The sequence below is a fragment of the Anoplophora glabripennis genome, unplaced genomic scaffold (assembly GCF_000390285.2).
Source record: "Anoplophora glabripennis isolate ALB-LARVAE unplaced genomic scaffold, Agla_2.0 scaffold56, whole genome shotgun sequence".
NCBI classification, from domain to species: Eukaryota; Metazoa; Arthropoda; class Insecta; order Coleoptera; family Cerambycidae; genus Anoplophora; species Anoplophora glabripennis.
Window position 1 is genome coordinate 17,824 of NW_019416232.1, and position 14,198 is coordinate 32,021.

General features: G+C 33.0%; 1 protein-coding gene across 2 annotated transcripts in view; it reads left to right on the top strand.

Annotated features, from left to right (window-relative positions):
* Positions 1-13,356, top strand: part of LOC108903657 (heat shock 70 kDa protein 4) — a 30,030-nt gene extending 16,674 nt beyond the window's left edge. For both annotated transcript variants that reach the window (XM_018705902.2, XM_018705903.2), the window contains exons 9-10: positions 6,333-6,799; positions 11,339-13,356. In XM_018705902.2, coding sequence (XP_018561418.1) covers positions 6,333-6,799; positions 11,339-11,684 — 813 coding nt within the window. In that variant the 3' untranslated portion in view covers positions 11,685-13,356. The remainder of the gene's footprint in view (positions 1-6,332; positions 6,800-11,338) is intronic.
* The last annotated feature ends 842 nt before the right edge of the window (positions 13,357-14,198 follow it).

Here is a 14,198-nt window from a genome sequence, read left to right on the forward strand (position 1 = left end):
TTTTGCTAATAAAAAAAACTTGAACTCCAATCGAAAAAAGTTAAAAGAGAAAGTTGTAGTTATTAAAAAACTTATTGATTCGTATTTTTAAATATTAATATATTTTTGAGATATATCGAAAAGCTGTCAAAAATTGACTTTTTTGTTTGCTGTATCTTTAGCAAATCAAGGTTTTGAAACTTGTGACTTGCTGTAAATGTAGCCCTTGGCAAGCAAAAAAGTGCCTTTTTTTAAATTACAAAATATTCAAAAATTTTCTAATTATATCAATTTTACGAAAAAAAGGTCATCTCGAGAATCGGTTCTTCTTGCTCGACGAATAGTCGTAGAGCAACGAATCAGGGGTCATTTTTTCCTTAAGAGTTGTACTTTCGTGGCAAAAAAGAGTGAACGATTTTATTCATTTCAAGTGTCCAAAAATGACTGAAAAAAGTAAAAAATTTTTGGTCGCATTTTTCTTGAATATCTTTCGATTTTCATTTCTCGATAATGTCTATTACAGTAATCAATTGCTGGCATTTTTACGCGATTTAAAAAAAAAACGTTGCTCTACGACCTTCTGGAACCGAGATAATTTTTTGTTTTCAAAAAATTCCACAAGCCGCTATTTAAGTGCTACAATGGGCATTCTTACAGACGTTGAGGTTGAAGACATATTTTCAATAAAAAAATTCTGTGGTTCATTTTAGCCACTTCTGCATTTTTAATTGTGCGTCAAACTGAACCATTCGAACGCGGCGTGAGCTAACTGTAGCGGGCGGCGGAGTGGGGGTAATGCTACTCGGCCACTCTGAAAACTGAATTAGGGCGTTCAAAAGCGCTCTTACTTTCAAAATCTTCATTATCTCAACAACTGGACCACTACAAAATTCTTTTGTACTTAATCTGGGGTAGCTCTACAGGATAAACTAAAATATGACATTTACGACGGCCTCAAATGCATAATTACCTTTGAAAAATGTAATTTTCCTTTAGTCTAAAAATCTCATCTCTTGTTAACATTTTAATAATTATATATAACAAATAATATCTCCCATCATAAAACTTTCACTTTCTTTCAGGTTTTATTACATTTTCATTATTTTTATACACTGAAATTATATGAGTTACGGTACTTGACATAAACAATTAATAAATAATTATTGAAATATTAACAAGAGGTGAGAGAATTTTAGACTAAAGGAAAATTACATTTTTCAAAGGTAATTATGCTTTTGAGGTCGTCGTAAACGTCATTTTTTGGTTTATCTCGTCGAGCTACACCAGATTAAGTACAAAAGGATTTTTGTATGTGGTCCAAAAGTAGAGATAATGAAGATTTTTTGAAAGTAAGAGCGCTTTTGAAAGCACGAATTCATATTTCGGAGCGGCCGAGTAGCGCCGCCCTCTACAGTTAACTCGCGCCATGCTGGAATGCTTCAGTTTGACGCACAATTAAAAATGTAGAAATAGCTAAAATGAATCACAGTATTTTTTTATTGAAAATATGTTTTCAACTTCAATCTCTGTAAGAATGGACGCTGTAGCACTTAAATAGCGGTCTGTGGAGAAAAATATTATCCCGGCTCCAGAAGGTCGTAGAGCAACGTGATCAAAAATTTTCTACATATTTCAGTCATTTTTGGACACGAAATGAATAAAATCGTTATCATTCTTTTTTGCCACGAAAGTACAACTCTCAAGGAAAAAAAATGAGCCCTGATTCGTTTCTCTACGACTATTCGTCGAACAAGAAGAGCCGATTTTTTCGAAAAATCAATACAACTCGAAAAATCTTTAATATTTTTTAATTTCATAAAATGGCAATTTTTTGCTTGCCAAGGGCTATATTTACAGCAAGTAACAAGTTTCAAAACCTTAATTTGCAAGAGATACAGGAAAAAAAGAAAAAATCGATTTTTGACGTTTTTTTCGGTATATCTCGAAAAATAATATAACAATCGATATAATTAAAAATACTAATCGATAGGTTTTTTTTAATAACTACAACTTCAAGAAAAACGCGACCAAAAATTTTTTACTTTTTTCAGTCATTTTTGGACACTTGAAATTAATAAAATTCTTGTAACTCTGTTACTATGAAAGTACAACTCTTGATGAAAAATGAGTCCAGATTCGCTTCTCTACGACTATTTGTCGAGCAAGAAGAGCCAATTTTTGAGAAGACTTTTTTAAAAAATCGATCTCAAAAAATTTTCAATATTTTTTAATTTAAGAAAAGGTACTTATTTTGCTTGCCGAGAGCTACATTTACAACAAGTAACAAGTTTCAAAACCTTGAGATACAACAAAACAGAAAAGTCGATTTTTGACGGTTTTTTTGATATATCTCGAAAAGTAATATAGCAATCGATATATTTAAAAATATGAATCGATAGGTTTTTTTAATAGCTACAGCTTTCTTATTTAACTTTTTTCGATTGAAGTTCAAGATTTTTTTTTATTAGCGAAAAACCTTTCTTCGACTTTTATGAATTTTTTAGGTTAACTTCCCCGTTTTAAGTTCCACAGTAAAAGAACACTATCTTAGAATTTTTTTTCCTATATCACCATATTTTTTGTTTCCAGGAGGAATTTTTTTGTACGCTCTTCTACTTATTGATTGGACTACCAACAGTCCATTAATTACTTACTGATTCTGTAGTTTGTAATCAGTTCATAGCGCTTAGCAAAAAGTAAGTTTATATGGTTAAGGTGGATGCACTTGCTTCAGTAAAGAATGGGCTGGGAAATTTTGTACAATTCAGTCTTCAGAAAAGTAAAAAGATGAATATACCACCAAAAATGAGCCTTAATTTTGAAATTGACTATCTCGCCGATGGCTAATCTGATTTTAATGATATATATTTTTTTTAATTGCAGATTTATTTCTCAGTAACAACACTAATATACACATTTTTATTGAAATTTCAGTATTTAGTGGTGGTGCAAAAGAAAATATTGTGATACCATTTGTACCATGCGCTAGTTGCTACATCAATATTTACTTGAATCAAACTTGTTTCATCTTTTTTGAACAATTTATTTTTCTTATTATTAATTAAGATACATAGGTAAATTAAAGCAAACCAGTTTATTACAAAAATTTAAAAACAAAACAAAAAATCGGTGACGACAAGAAACAAAATCGATAATAAAAATATTGCTGACAATTAGTTAATATTCCTAATAATGGTGCCATGTCGATTCTTACTTGAAACCAGACCTTAAATCGTATGGCCAAAATGTTTCATATACAGGGTGTAACTTTGAGTTGGGGTCGCATTATAGAAGTTTCTTTTGACCTTTAGAAACACGTATCAATATTATATTATTTCAAATTGCCTTGTGAAAACTTAATTTTTTTTACCTTTTTTAAGTAATTTTCCTACCCCACCACTGGACAAACTAATGTAACCTCAAAGAACGGTGCACTTTAGTCGAAGCGCATGCACAATTGGGAACTGGTCTCAATATTGTTGGTAAATCTCATTTAAAGGAAGGGTTTTTAAAAATCAAAGTACCACACCATTCGCCGCTAGGTAATGGTTTTTCGTGCTCGTTACTTCTGTTGAGTGGGCGTTCGCCACACAAACAGTGCTTAACAAGTAACCTAGCAAAAAACTCAAGCAATAATGAATAATGATGAAATACACAAAATTAAATAGTATGTTTACTCACATGATTTTTATAAAACTTCTCTGAATTTGTTTTCGTCCAATATTTGTGTGTTATCGTTCAAAGCTATCATAGTCTCTGTAACCTGCCACTTTTAACTTGTGGACCTCAGGATACACAGAGTTCGTTTGGAATTTAATAACAAATTGTTTTCCGTTTAAATATAACAATCGACACTGGACAAGAAATAAAATAGCCAACTCTACATTGCGGGTCTCAGTTCTTATAACACTAACTATACCACTTTCGTCGCTAATTAGACAACAGACCTATCTCCAGGATGATAACTGCAATCTATTGATGGCTTCCAGCGATGAAAAACGTTCAAATTCAGTTAAATGTACCAAATGCGGAGCAACAGATGACCCCTTTCGCTTTGTCACCTGCACTGTCTCCATCTCCCTCCACACTCACTGTAGGTTGCCAACAATCTTGTTACAAATACATGAATATCACAGTGGCGGTGCGGTGTACACAAGAATTAAAGTGCATTTAAAAAACTAATTATAACTTGAGTTGATTAAAAATAAAAGAAGAATTTAAGATTTGTATTCAGGGAACACATACCTACTATTACCCATGAAAAAATGAGTGAAGTTTTTAAATTTGTACAGTAAACTAGTGTGTCAACTATTTATCTCAATAATGGAGATATTGACATGACTCAAAATCGAGACTTTTCAGAGAAGATGGAATTCAATTCAAGTAGATGTTTACTTTAGCTGGCACACCCTATAAAATGTTTCAAATTTTGAGAGAAAAAAAAACTTACTCCCTTTTGCTACTCCCTTTTGTTACTAAAGTATAGACCTATAACGGGGGGACCGCTTAGCCGGGTGTCTTGGCCGGTAGATTTCGATCTATCAAGGTAAGGATCACGGACACAGGCTGGAATTTGGATGGGTGACCTAAGGCAGGCTCGGGGACGTGGCTGCCAGAGACCTGGGTCGCTCAACATTTTTCGCATGCGTGTGGTCCCCGATAAATGGTAAAGGGAACAGAGCAAAGAAAATCTCTAACTCAAGATAATGCTATCATACATAAACTGTATGAGGTTTTGACACCAAGCCACCAATGTTGTAAATAGGATGGTTTGAAGAAAAGTACTCGAGTAATGAAGGAGGGTGTACAAGGGGCCTAATAAGGCCTAAGTGCCACGGTGGAAAAACAATTCCACCAACCTCCGACATACATACATACATACATAGACCTATAATTTTGAAAAAAAAATCGATATCAGGTTATCCATTCTGAGAAAATTTTCTTTGAAATTAGTGCTGATTTTTGGTGGTGCGTATTAAACTAAAATATGTTTGTGCAAGATAAAAGTCAGTTTCATACTTTCTATGGAATTTTAAAATATGATATGATTTTTCTAAGGGTCTGTCATTAATGTTTTAATTTTTTATGGTTCTTATCTTACAGTTGAAGTAAAACCCATAAGTTTTATCGTTTTTGTGGTAAAATTTTCAAACTTCTTAAAATAAAGGCCTTAGAAAAAAATTGGTTACAAATATTTCACTGCTTCTTTGGTCCGTTTATTTTTTTTTCAAAGTATTTAGTGATTTCTGACTTACTTTTGGGAATGTTTTAAAAGTTTTTCTGTACCGTGGAATAGTTAAATTCAGGTGTAAGACAAATGGCATGTAAAAAATTTAGGAGTATTGTCGTCTAAATATAAGAATACTTATACGGGGTGTTCCACCTAAGAAGGATTCTTCTGTAACTCTGCAACTGTAAAATTTATAAAAAAATGGCTTTAATAAAAGTTGCCTAGAATCGTGGGACAATTTTACAGTTACAGACTTACAGAAGAATCCCTCTTAGGTGGAATACCCTGTATAAACATTTGCTGGCAAAACTTGTTTTTTTATATACAGGGTGTTAAAAGTAAGACGGTATATATTCTGTTAAAAAGTATCCGGAATTTGTCATTTAAGTTTCCACATACGGTAGGTTTAAATTTATTTTTTGATGCCTAGTTGGTAGCAGCATACTCTACCCGGACGTGAAGTTTGAGCGCTATCTGTCGAGTAGTTTGTTTACAGCTGTTAATTTAATTAGTCCATCTAAAGAGTGTTTCGCGATTTTTACTATGGATAATATTTTTGACACAAATTAACAATTAAAATTACTGTTTTACATTTAGATAAATTTAAAATTGAAATTATTTTAAAAACGGTGTCCGGAATAGTGTCTTTGTGCTTTCTATTTCAAAAACGACAAAAAAAAAATTCTGAGATAATTTTTGAGGAAAATGTAACTAATGTAACTACTAGTTTAAGACTAATTTTAATTTGTTCATATTGAATGCCATTTTATTCAAGTATTATGGTCACAAAATTCCATTCCAATTACTTATTTGTTCAGAAGATATGTTAGATATATTTTTTTTTGGAAATTTAACACTCTGTATCTCGAGAATGAGGGTTTTAAAGCTAATTGTTTGTATAAGAAAAAATTCTGAAATGAGTACTTGGAAAATACTATGTACTTCTTGTGTTGCACCATATGTAAGTGGATAAACACTTCACTATTATGAAAATCTTTGTGTTCAAAAGTAAGGTAGAAATCAGTTTTTTTTGTTGTAGTCACTGTCTATATAAATATAAATTTATATTTGTGTGTCAATTAAGAATTACCGTGAAAAATTTAATGTTCTAATTTATTTTTAGGAAGGCGATAAAGACAAAAAGAAGAAGCAATCCGTGAAAAGTGTCGAGCTCCCGATTGAGTCCATCACAAACGGCTTCTCACAAGTCGAACTGAATCAATTTACCGAACAAGAGTTTAAGATGATCGCTTCTGATAAACAGGAAAAAGAGAGGGCTGACGCCAGGAATGCTTTTGAAGAATACGTTTACGAGTTGCGTAGCAAAGTTTCCTCCGATGATGAACTGGCTCCCTACATTTTGGAAAATAACAGGGCCGAGTTGGTTAAACAACTCGATGACATGGAGAATTGGTTGTACGAGGACGGAGAGGACTGTCACAAGCAAGTGTACATAGACAAATTGGCTCAGCTGAAATCTATCGGGGAACCGGTTCAGACAAGGAAAGTGGAAACGGAGCTCAGACCCGTCGTTATCGAAGATTTTGCAAAGTCTTTACAGCTTTGTATGAAGGCATTGGAGTTGATTAGGTAAGAGATTGTTTTCCACATTTTTCGTTTCTATGTGACATGTTTTGATACTTGGCGAGAGAAAATTTCAGAAACTTCAGTATTTGCTTCTATTCGAGTTATAGCATTAGGTTTTTGTTGGTAATGTAGGTCCGATGTATCCTGTGCGTTTTTACCAAACATTTCGCTAAGAAGTCTGAAAGTTACCAATAACATCAAGTGTTTCATAAATGTTTGTGTAAGATACTGTTTCCTGGAATACAGCAAAGTTGAAAAGTTTACGTGTCGGAAAAACCCACAGTTGTGAAGGAAGTTATTTTTTGAAATGTTGCACAATTAAATGATAACTCAATCACTGATCTCTATGGACCCGTTCGAAAAATGTTATATTTTTTAGGATGAAACTGCAGGGTTGAGTTCCTATATCAGGCAGACTTTGTACATGCTCAGTATAGTCCAATCAATCTGTTACAGCCTTATGTTAAATTTAAAATAAATATCACCTGGAAACAAAAAATATGGTGATAGGAAAAAAAATTCTAAAAAAAGATGGTGCATTTTTTCTGTGGCGCATAGCCGGCGAAGTTAACCTAAAAAATTCATAAAAGTCGAAAAAACGGTTTTTCGCTAATAAAAAAAAATTTGAACTACAATCTAAAAAAGTTAAATGAGAAAGTTGTAGCTATTAAAAAACCTATCGGCTGGTATTTTTAAATATATCGATTGTTATTTTACTTTTCGGGATATATCGAAAAAATGGTCAAAAATCAATTTTTTTTGTTTTTCCTGTATCTCTTGCAAATTAAGGTTTTCAAACTTGTTACTTGCTGTAAATGTAGCCCTCGGCAAGCAAAAAAGTGCAATTTTTCTTAATTACAAAATATTAAAGACTTTTCGAGTTATATAGATTTTTCGAGTTACATAGATTTTTGGAAAAAAAGGTCGTCACGAAAATCGACTCATGCTCGACGAATAGTAGAGAAACGAATCGGGGCTCTTTTTCTTCCTTAAGAGTTGTACTTTCGTGGTAAAAAAGAGTGATAAAGATTTTATTCATTTCAAGTGTGCAAAAATGACTGAAAAAAGTAAAAATTTTTTTGTGTTTTTCTTGAATATCTTTTTCCATTTTCATTTCTCGATAATGTCTCCTACAGGAGTCAATTGCTGGCATTTTTATGCTAATTAAAAAAAAACGTTGCTCTGCGACCTTCTGGAGCCGAGATATATTTTTTTTTTCAAGAAATTCCACAGGCCGCTATTTATGTACTACATCATCTATTCTTACAGAGATTGAAGTTGATATTTTCAATAAAAAAATACTGTTGTTCATTTTAGCCACTTCTGCATTTTTAATTGATTTCGAGCGAGGCGCGAGCTAGCTGTAGCGGGTGGTGGAGTGGGGGTAACACTATGCGGCCGCTTCGAAAACTGAATTGGCGCATTCAAAAGCGCTCTTACTTTCAAAATTCTATCAGCTCTTGTTAACATTTTAATAATTAATAAGGATTTCTATACGTGAAGAAGTCGAGATAATGAAGATTTTGAAAGAAAGAGCACTTTTGAACACGCAAATTCAGTTTTCGGAGCAGCTGAGTAGCGTTACCCCCACTCCGCCGCCCACTACAGTTAGTTCGCACCGCGCTTGAATGCTTCGGTTTGACTCAATTAAAAATGGGGCAATGGCTAAAATGAACAGAATTTTTTTATTGAAAATATAAGTCTTCAACTTCAATCTCTGTAAGAATGGATGTAGAGCACTTAAATAGCAGCCTGTGGAATTTTTTGAAAAAAAAAGGTATCTCGGTTATAGAAGGTTGTAGAGCAGTTTTTTTTTAAATTTGCGTAAAAATGCCCGCAATCGATTCCTGTAATAGACATTATCGAGAAATGAAAATCGAAAAAAATTCAAGAAAAACGCGACCAAAAAATTTTTTTTTTCATTTCATTTTTGGACACTTGAAATGAATAAACTCTTTGTTACTATGAAAGTACAACTCTTAAGGAAAAAAATGAGTCCTGATTCGTTTCTCTACAACTATTCATTGAGCAAGAAGAACCGATTTTCGAGATGACCTTTTTTTTTGAAAAATCGATATAACTCGAAAAGTTTTTAATATTTTTTTATTTAAAAAAGGCACTTTTTTGCTTGTTGAGGGCTACATTTACAGTAAGTAACAAGTTTCAAAACCTTCATTTGCAAGAGATACAGAAAAACAAAAATTGACAATTTTTGACGGTTTTTTTGATATGTCTCGAAAATTAATATAACAATCGATATATTTAAAAATACGAATCGATAGGATTTTTTACTTACTTTCTCATTTAACTTTTTTTAATTGGAGTTCAAATTTTATTTTCATTAGCGAAAAACTATTTTTTTGACTTTTATGAATTTTCTAATCTAAGTTAACTTCGCCGTTTATGCACCACAGGAAAAATACACTATCTTAGAATTTTTTTCCTGTCACCATATTTTTTGTTTCCAGATGGTATTTTTTGTAAGCTCTTCTACCTATTGATTGGACTAGTAGCTGTTTGGCAGCATTTCCTTTACAAAATTTATACTTAATAATTAAAAGAGTCGAATGCAGTCCAGACATGAATAATTTAGTTGAACTTCTTGTATCTATAATGGTAGGCATTGTTGTAATAGTCTTATCTAACCTGAATTGTGGTTTTTGTGTAAATGTTTGGATCTCGATCTGGAAATCTATCAAAATTTTGTTCCAAATATTTGAATTGCATTTATAAACCAATAAAACATGTTAAATTGAGATGAAGTTGAAATTTATTATAAACAATGATTAGACAATTAAAAAAATACATACATTCTTAATTTTTCAAAAATGTATAACTCGGTATAGATTTGACTTGGTATTTCGGTTTGGATGAATCAATAAAAGTAAACCACTAGGAGTTCAGGATTTTTCCCTGGCTATCTGATGGTGACCTTGAATTTGACCTGGACCATGTCCCTCAAGGTCAGCAAGGTCACGATAATTTTTTTAAACAGGATCCTGTAATTTTGACCCCGGAAATGGAGAGAGTGGAAAATTTTACATTCGGATATGACCTTGAAATGGCCATGAAGCTCCAGATCAAGGTTTATATCAAAAAGTCCTAAAGTGGCCCAACAGTACCACTGTTGGTTATTAGTGGTCAATAGTGGTCACGAAAGGTAACATGTTCTTGGTTAGTCAATAATGGTCACCGATGGCAACATACGGCCACAGTCAGTTATTAAAGATCACTAAAGGCAACAGTTGGTCACTGTTAGTCATTAGTGGTCACCAAAGGTAAAAGGTGATCATTGAAGATCAACAGTGGTCACCCTGGGTAATAGACGGTCTTGGGTGGACAATAGTAGTCATCGAGGGTAACAGAATAACCAACTTGACCTTGAAATGACCGGAGGCTAAGGAATTTGAGGTCAGGGCAGAGGTCAAATCCAAGGTCACCGGTTTAGTGTGCATTAGGAACCCTGGAACTACTGTGGAGAACATTTTTCATGATGTTCATGCTCATTTCAAAGTCATATTCGAACGTAAAATTTTCCACTCCATTTTTGGTGTCAAAATTATTTAAAAAAATTCTCGTGACCTTGATATGACCTTGAAGGTCATGGTCCAGGTCAAATTCAAGGTCACCGTCAGATAACCAAGGTAAAATCCTAAACCCCAAGTGCTTTACTTTTACCCTACCGCTTGAATATTTCCAGCTATCCTGCCATTCCAGTATTTTTGGACCACCCTGTATAAGATTCATTTACAATTTACAGTAAAGACCAATATCTCACACATAAAGTCACCTACCGTATTATCAATGAGGTGAAAGTGAAAATGTAATAAAATGAACTGGTGGCATTTTGCGCCATTCCCCTTTCACCATAATTAACATTGGCCTGTATATTTTTGCTCATTTAGTGCTTTATTGTCATATCACAGGTTGATTGATTGAGGTAGTCCACATGCATAGTCTGTAGTTTCAGGTTCATATTTTTGATAGGACGATGAAAGTTGTTGTTTATTTATTATGTTTATATTGCGTAGTGTTTTTTTTTTTTCATTCAAAAATCTTACACTTACATTGTACCTATAACTAATTTATTTGAGTTGCACACAAATTTTAAACTGTATTTTGCTAAATTTTCATATATTTTGAGGGTTGCTTGCGGTATGCAGCAAAATAAAACTGTCTCAACAGTAAAAATAAAAGTATTTTTATTGAAAACAAAGTTAGTGAAAACGAAGTTTTGTCGGGACGAGCGTTTACTGGAGAGTCTTGGTATGGAGTCGCTCACATGTATATGTATTTGGTCCCGGCGCCAATCTGCCGTGGACTTTTCTTGGAACCATGGTGCGTCCCGCGTTTGTTCTTTGTCCTTGCAACTATTAGGCAGGTTCGGGGTCAGGCTGGCGCTCTTGACGTAATACTTAAAATGGATCACTTGCGGACATGTGTACCCACAAATTTTATGTATTAAATTTAATTTATTAACTTTTGTATTAATAATTTTGCTTGCACCCATTACGTAAATAAATAAGTAAATATTTTTTGTAGATCAAAGGATGCAAAATACGCTCACCTCTCCGACGACGATATCTCTAAGGTAGATCAAGCATTTAAATCTTCTTACCAGTGGTTGGAACAGGCTAGGGTAAAATCTGCGACCGCCCCCAAACACCTTCCGCCACCAGTCACAGTCGCCCAGATCAGACAGGAGAAATCGAACTTTGAGAACACGGTTAATTCCGTACTGAACAAACCTCCACCAAAAGCACCGTCTCCCCCGAAGGAGGACAAGAATGCCGGCGATCAACAAAATTCCCAGGAGCAAAACGGCAACCAGCCACAACCGAGTAGCGAAAAACCAGAAGAAAACATGGAGTGGTCCCCAACAAATTAGGTTAATTAGGTGTCTTGTAAATTAATATATTTAATATAAGGGGCTATGCCTTCTTTAAACTAAATTTTAAAATAAAGCTTACACATTATGTAAAATTTTGCTATCTTGCAGATATAAATTGCGGAAGTGATGTTTTACTGCAGAGTATACAGCGTGATCGGTTAAGGCTGGGGCGTGGCGGTATCTTGGACACCCATCGTGCCGCGATTTTCAGGTAAAAGATCTTTTAACAAGTATGGCTGAAATAAGTTGGTATAAAATATTTTTAAGTTCATTGGTTCATTAATATTTTCAAATATTTTGGTTCCATGCAGGTCGGAAATATGTCTTTTATAATCTCCATTCAGTCCATAACAAATTTGGTTTGAACAATTTTTTTTCTAATTGCCGCAGCAACAAATTTCTCAAAACTTGGGTTTGCCTTATCTGAATTTTAATGGTCTCGAATCTAATTCATTTTTATTGTAAAAAAAATAAATTAATTTGTATGCTGAATGATATGGGTGTTATTTAAAACAAATACTTGGGCAAATTTCTTAAAAATTAAAGTGAATCCCTTTGATTGCTTGAAATAGGATTAAGCAAATATAATTGTAAAAACGAGGAGTCCATATCTTTTTCGATTTTGAAATTGATGCAATAATATTGCGGGAGTGTCAGGATATCTGGTGTAAATACAGTATTTACGAATAAATATTATAATTTTTTTGTAATACTGAATTGATAGACCTTTTTATTAGGACTTTTAAAAGAAAAAAAAAATGTAATTCGCTTAGAGCAATTATTTTTTTCCTCGTTTCTTTTGGTGAAAAAAATTAATAAACCTTAGCTGTTGTTTTCATGAAACTGTATATTTTTGACCATTCAAAAATCTCACTGAAAGACCCAAAAAATCAAACACCACTATATCACGTCACTTAGTTAACTTTTCAAAAATCAATCTATTTTTGTTTTCAAAACCATGACATTTTTTTTTTGAACGTTCAAAAACGTAAGTAATTTTAGGATAAAATATCGAGGACATCATATCAGAAGGGCGTACGAACCAAATCTGAAATTTTACAGGCATACGCCTTTCTGATATTATAGTTTTGCAAAATTGGTTCATACGCCTAAGTAAAATGCGTTAGATTAGAGTGTTGATGTTTATGAATATATACGCCCTTCTGATATATTAAGCGAATTGATTAAATGAGGTCATACGCCCTAAAAACCCAAAACCGACTATAGTGGCTCTTACGCTCTTCTGATATGATATCAACTATGGAAGCAGACAATAAGCAAACAAAATTTAAATGAAAACGGTATGATTTTTAAAACAACTAAATGAAGTGTATTATCGATGCGTTATTTTTTGTTTATTTTTTAGACTTGGGTAACCAAAAATTGTTTCATAAAAAACTGGCTGATTCCTTTGGTCCGAGGGTTTATTTGACAAATTTTTTCACATATTTTTCTTTAAAAGTGTAATGCAAAAATGCTATCAGAGCCTCACTAGACTTTTTTCATTTTAAAAGAATCGTGCTTACCGCGGACCCTTCGACACGCCACTTTTTATAATCATTCTAAAACGGAAGCAGATATGGATCCCCTGTTTTCATCTTTATTTTTCTTAATTAAGAGGGCTCTATAGCAAATAGGCAACCAACAATACATATTTATAGATTTTATTCTACATTTTGTCTAGATAGCACAAATAACAGACTTTCCTCCATTCTAACATAGATTTTCTATAAATTGAAGTTAGTTTGAATCTCAAATTACTTTTTGTTGTAAAGAAATATGTAATTTTCCGATTTTGAACAAGTAAATTACAAATTTCTTCACACCAAAAAGTAATTTGAGTTTCAAACTAAGTCCATTTTATAGAAAATCTGTGTTAAAATGGGGGAAGGTCTATTATTTGTGCATTAATCCATATTTAGACATACTGTGTAATAAAATCAATAAAAATGTATTGTTGGTTGCCTACTTGCTATAGAGTCCTCTAAAATTAAAAAGTTGCAGGGAGTGCAGGAACGCGTTTTTATGAGAAAATTCACCCAGTGTGATATTGTTTCGGAAAACGCCTCTTAACGTTTAATGTAGAAATTTAAATTTGAGCATTTAAAAAAAAATGTGCTCCATGCTGTGATTAGAAAAAAAATTACCAACATAAATGTGCCCCCTAGCCACGAGGTTAGCAACTAAAATATATTTTATACCAATTTATTTCTGTCATAGATTTTTTTACCTAAAAGTCGCAATTTGAAACGTGTCCGAAATACAGCGGCTCCGTGGTATTAAACGATTGCGCTGTGTACGTTTATTAGGTTTGAAGATGCAGTTACTTTCTTAATTTTTCTTTTAGTTCAATTTATCCTAATTCCGGTGATAAATTTTAAAAGTTTAAAGTTCCGTAACTTATAATTATTAATGATTTAACACGGCAACTCTGACCTTTACTGTCTCTCGATGGACGTCTCGGATGAATTTTTCTAGGTTAGCATATTTAAATTTAATTTATTATTAACG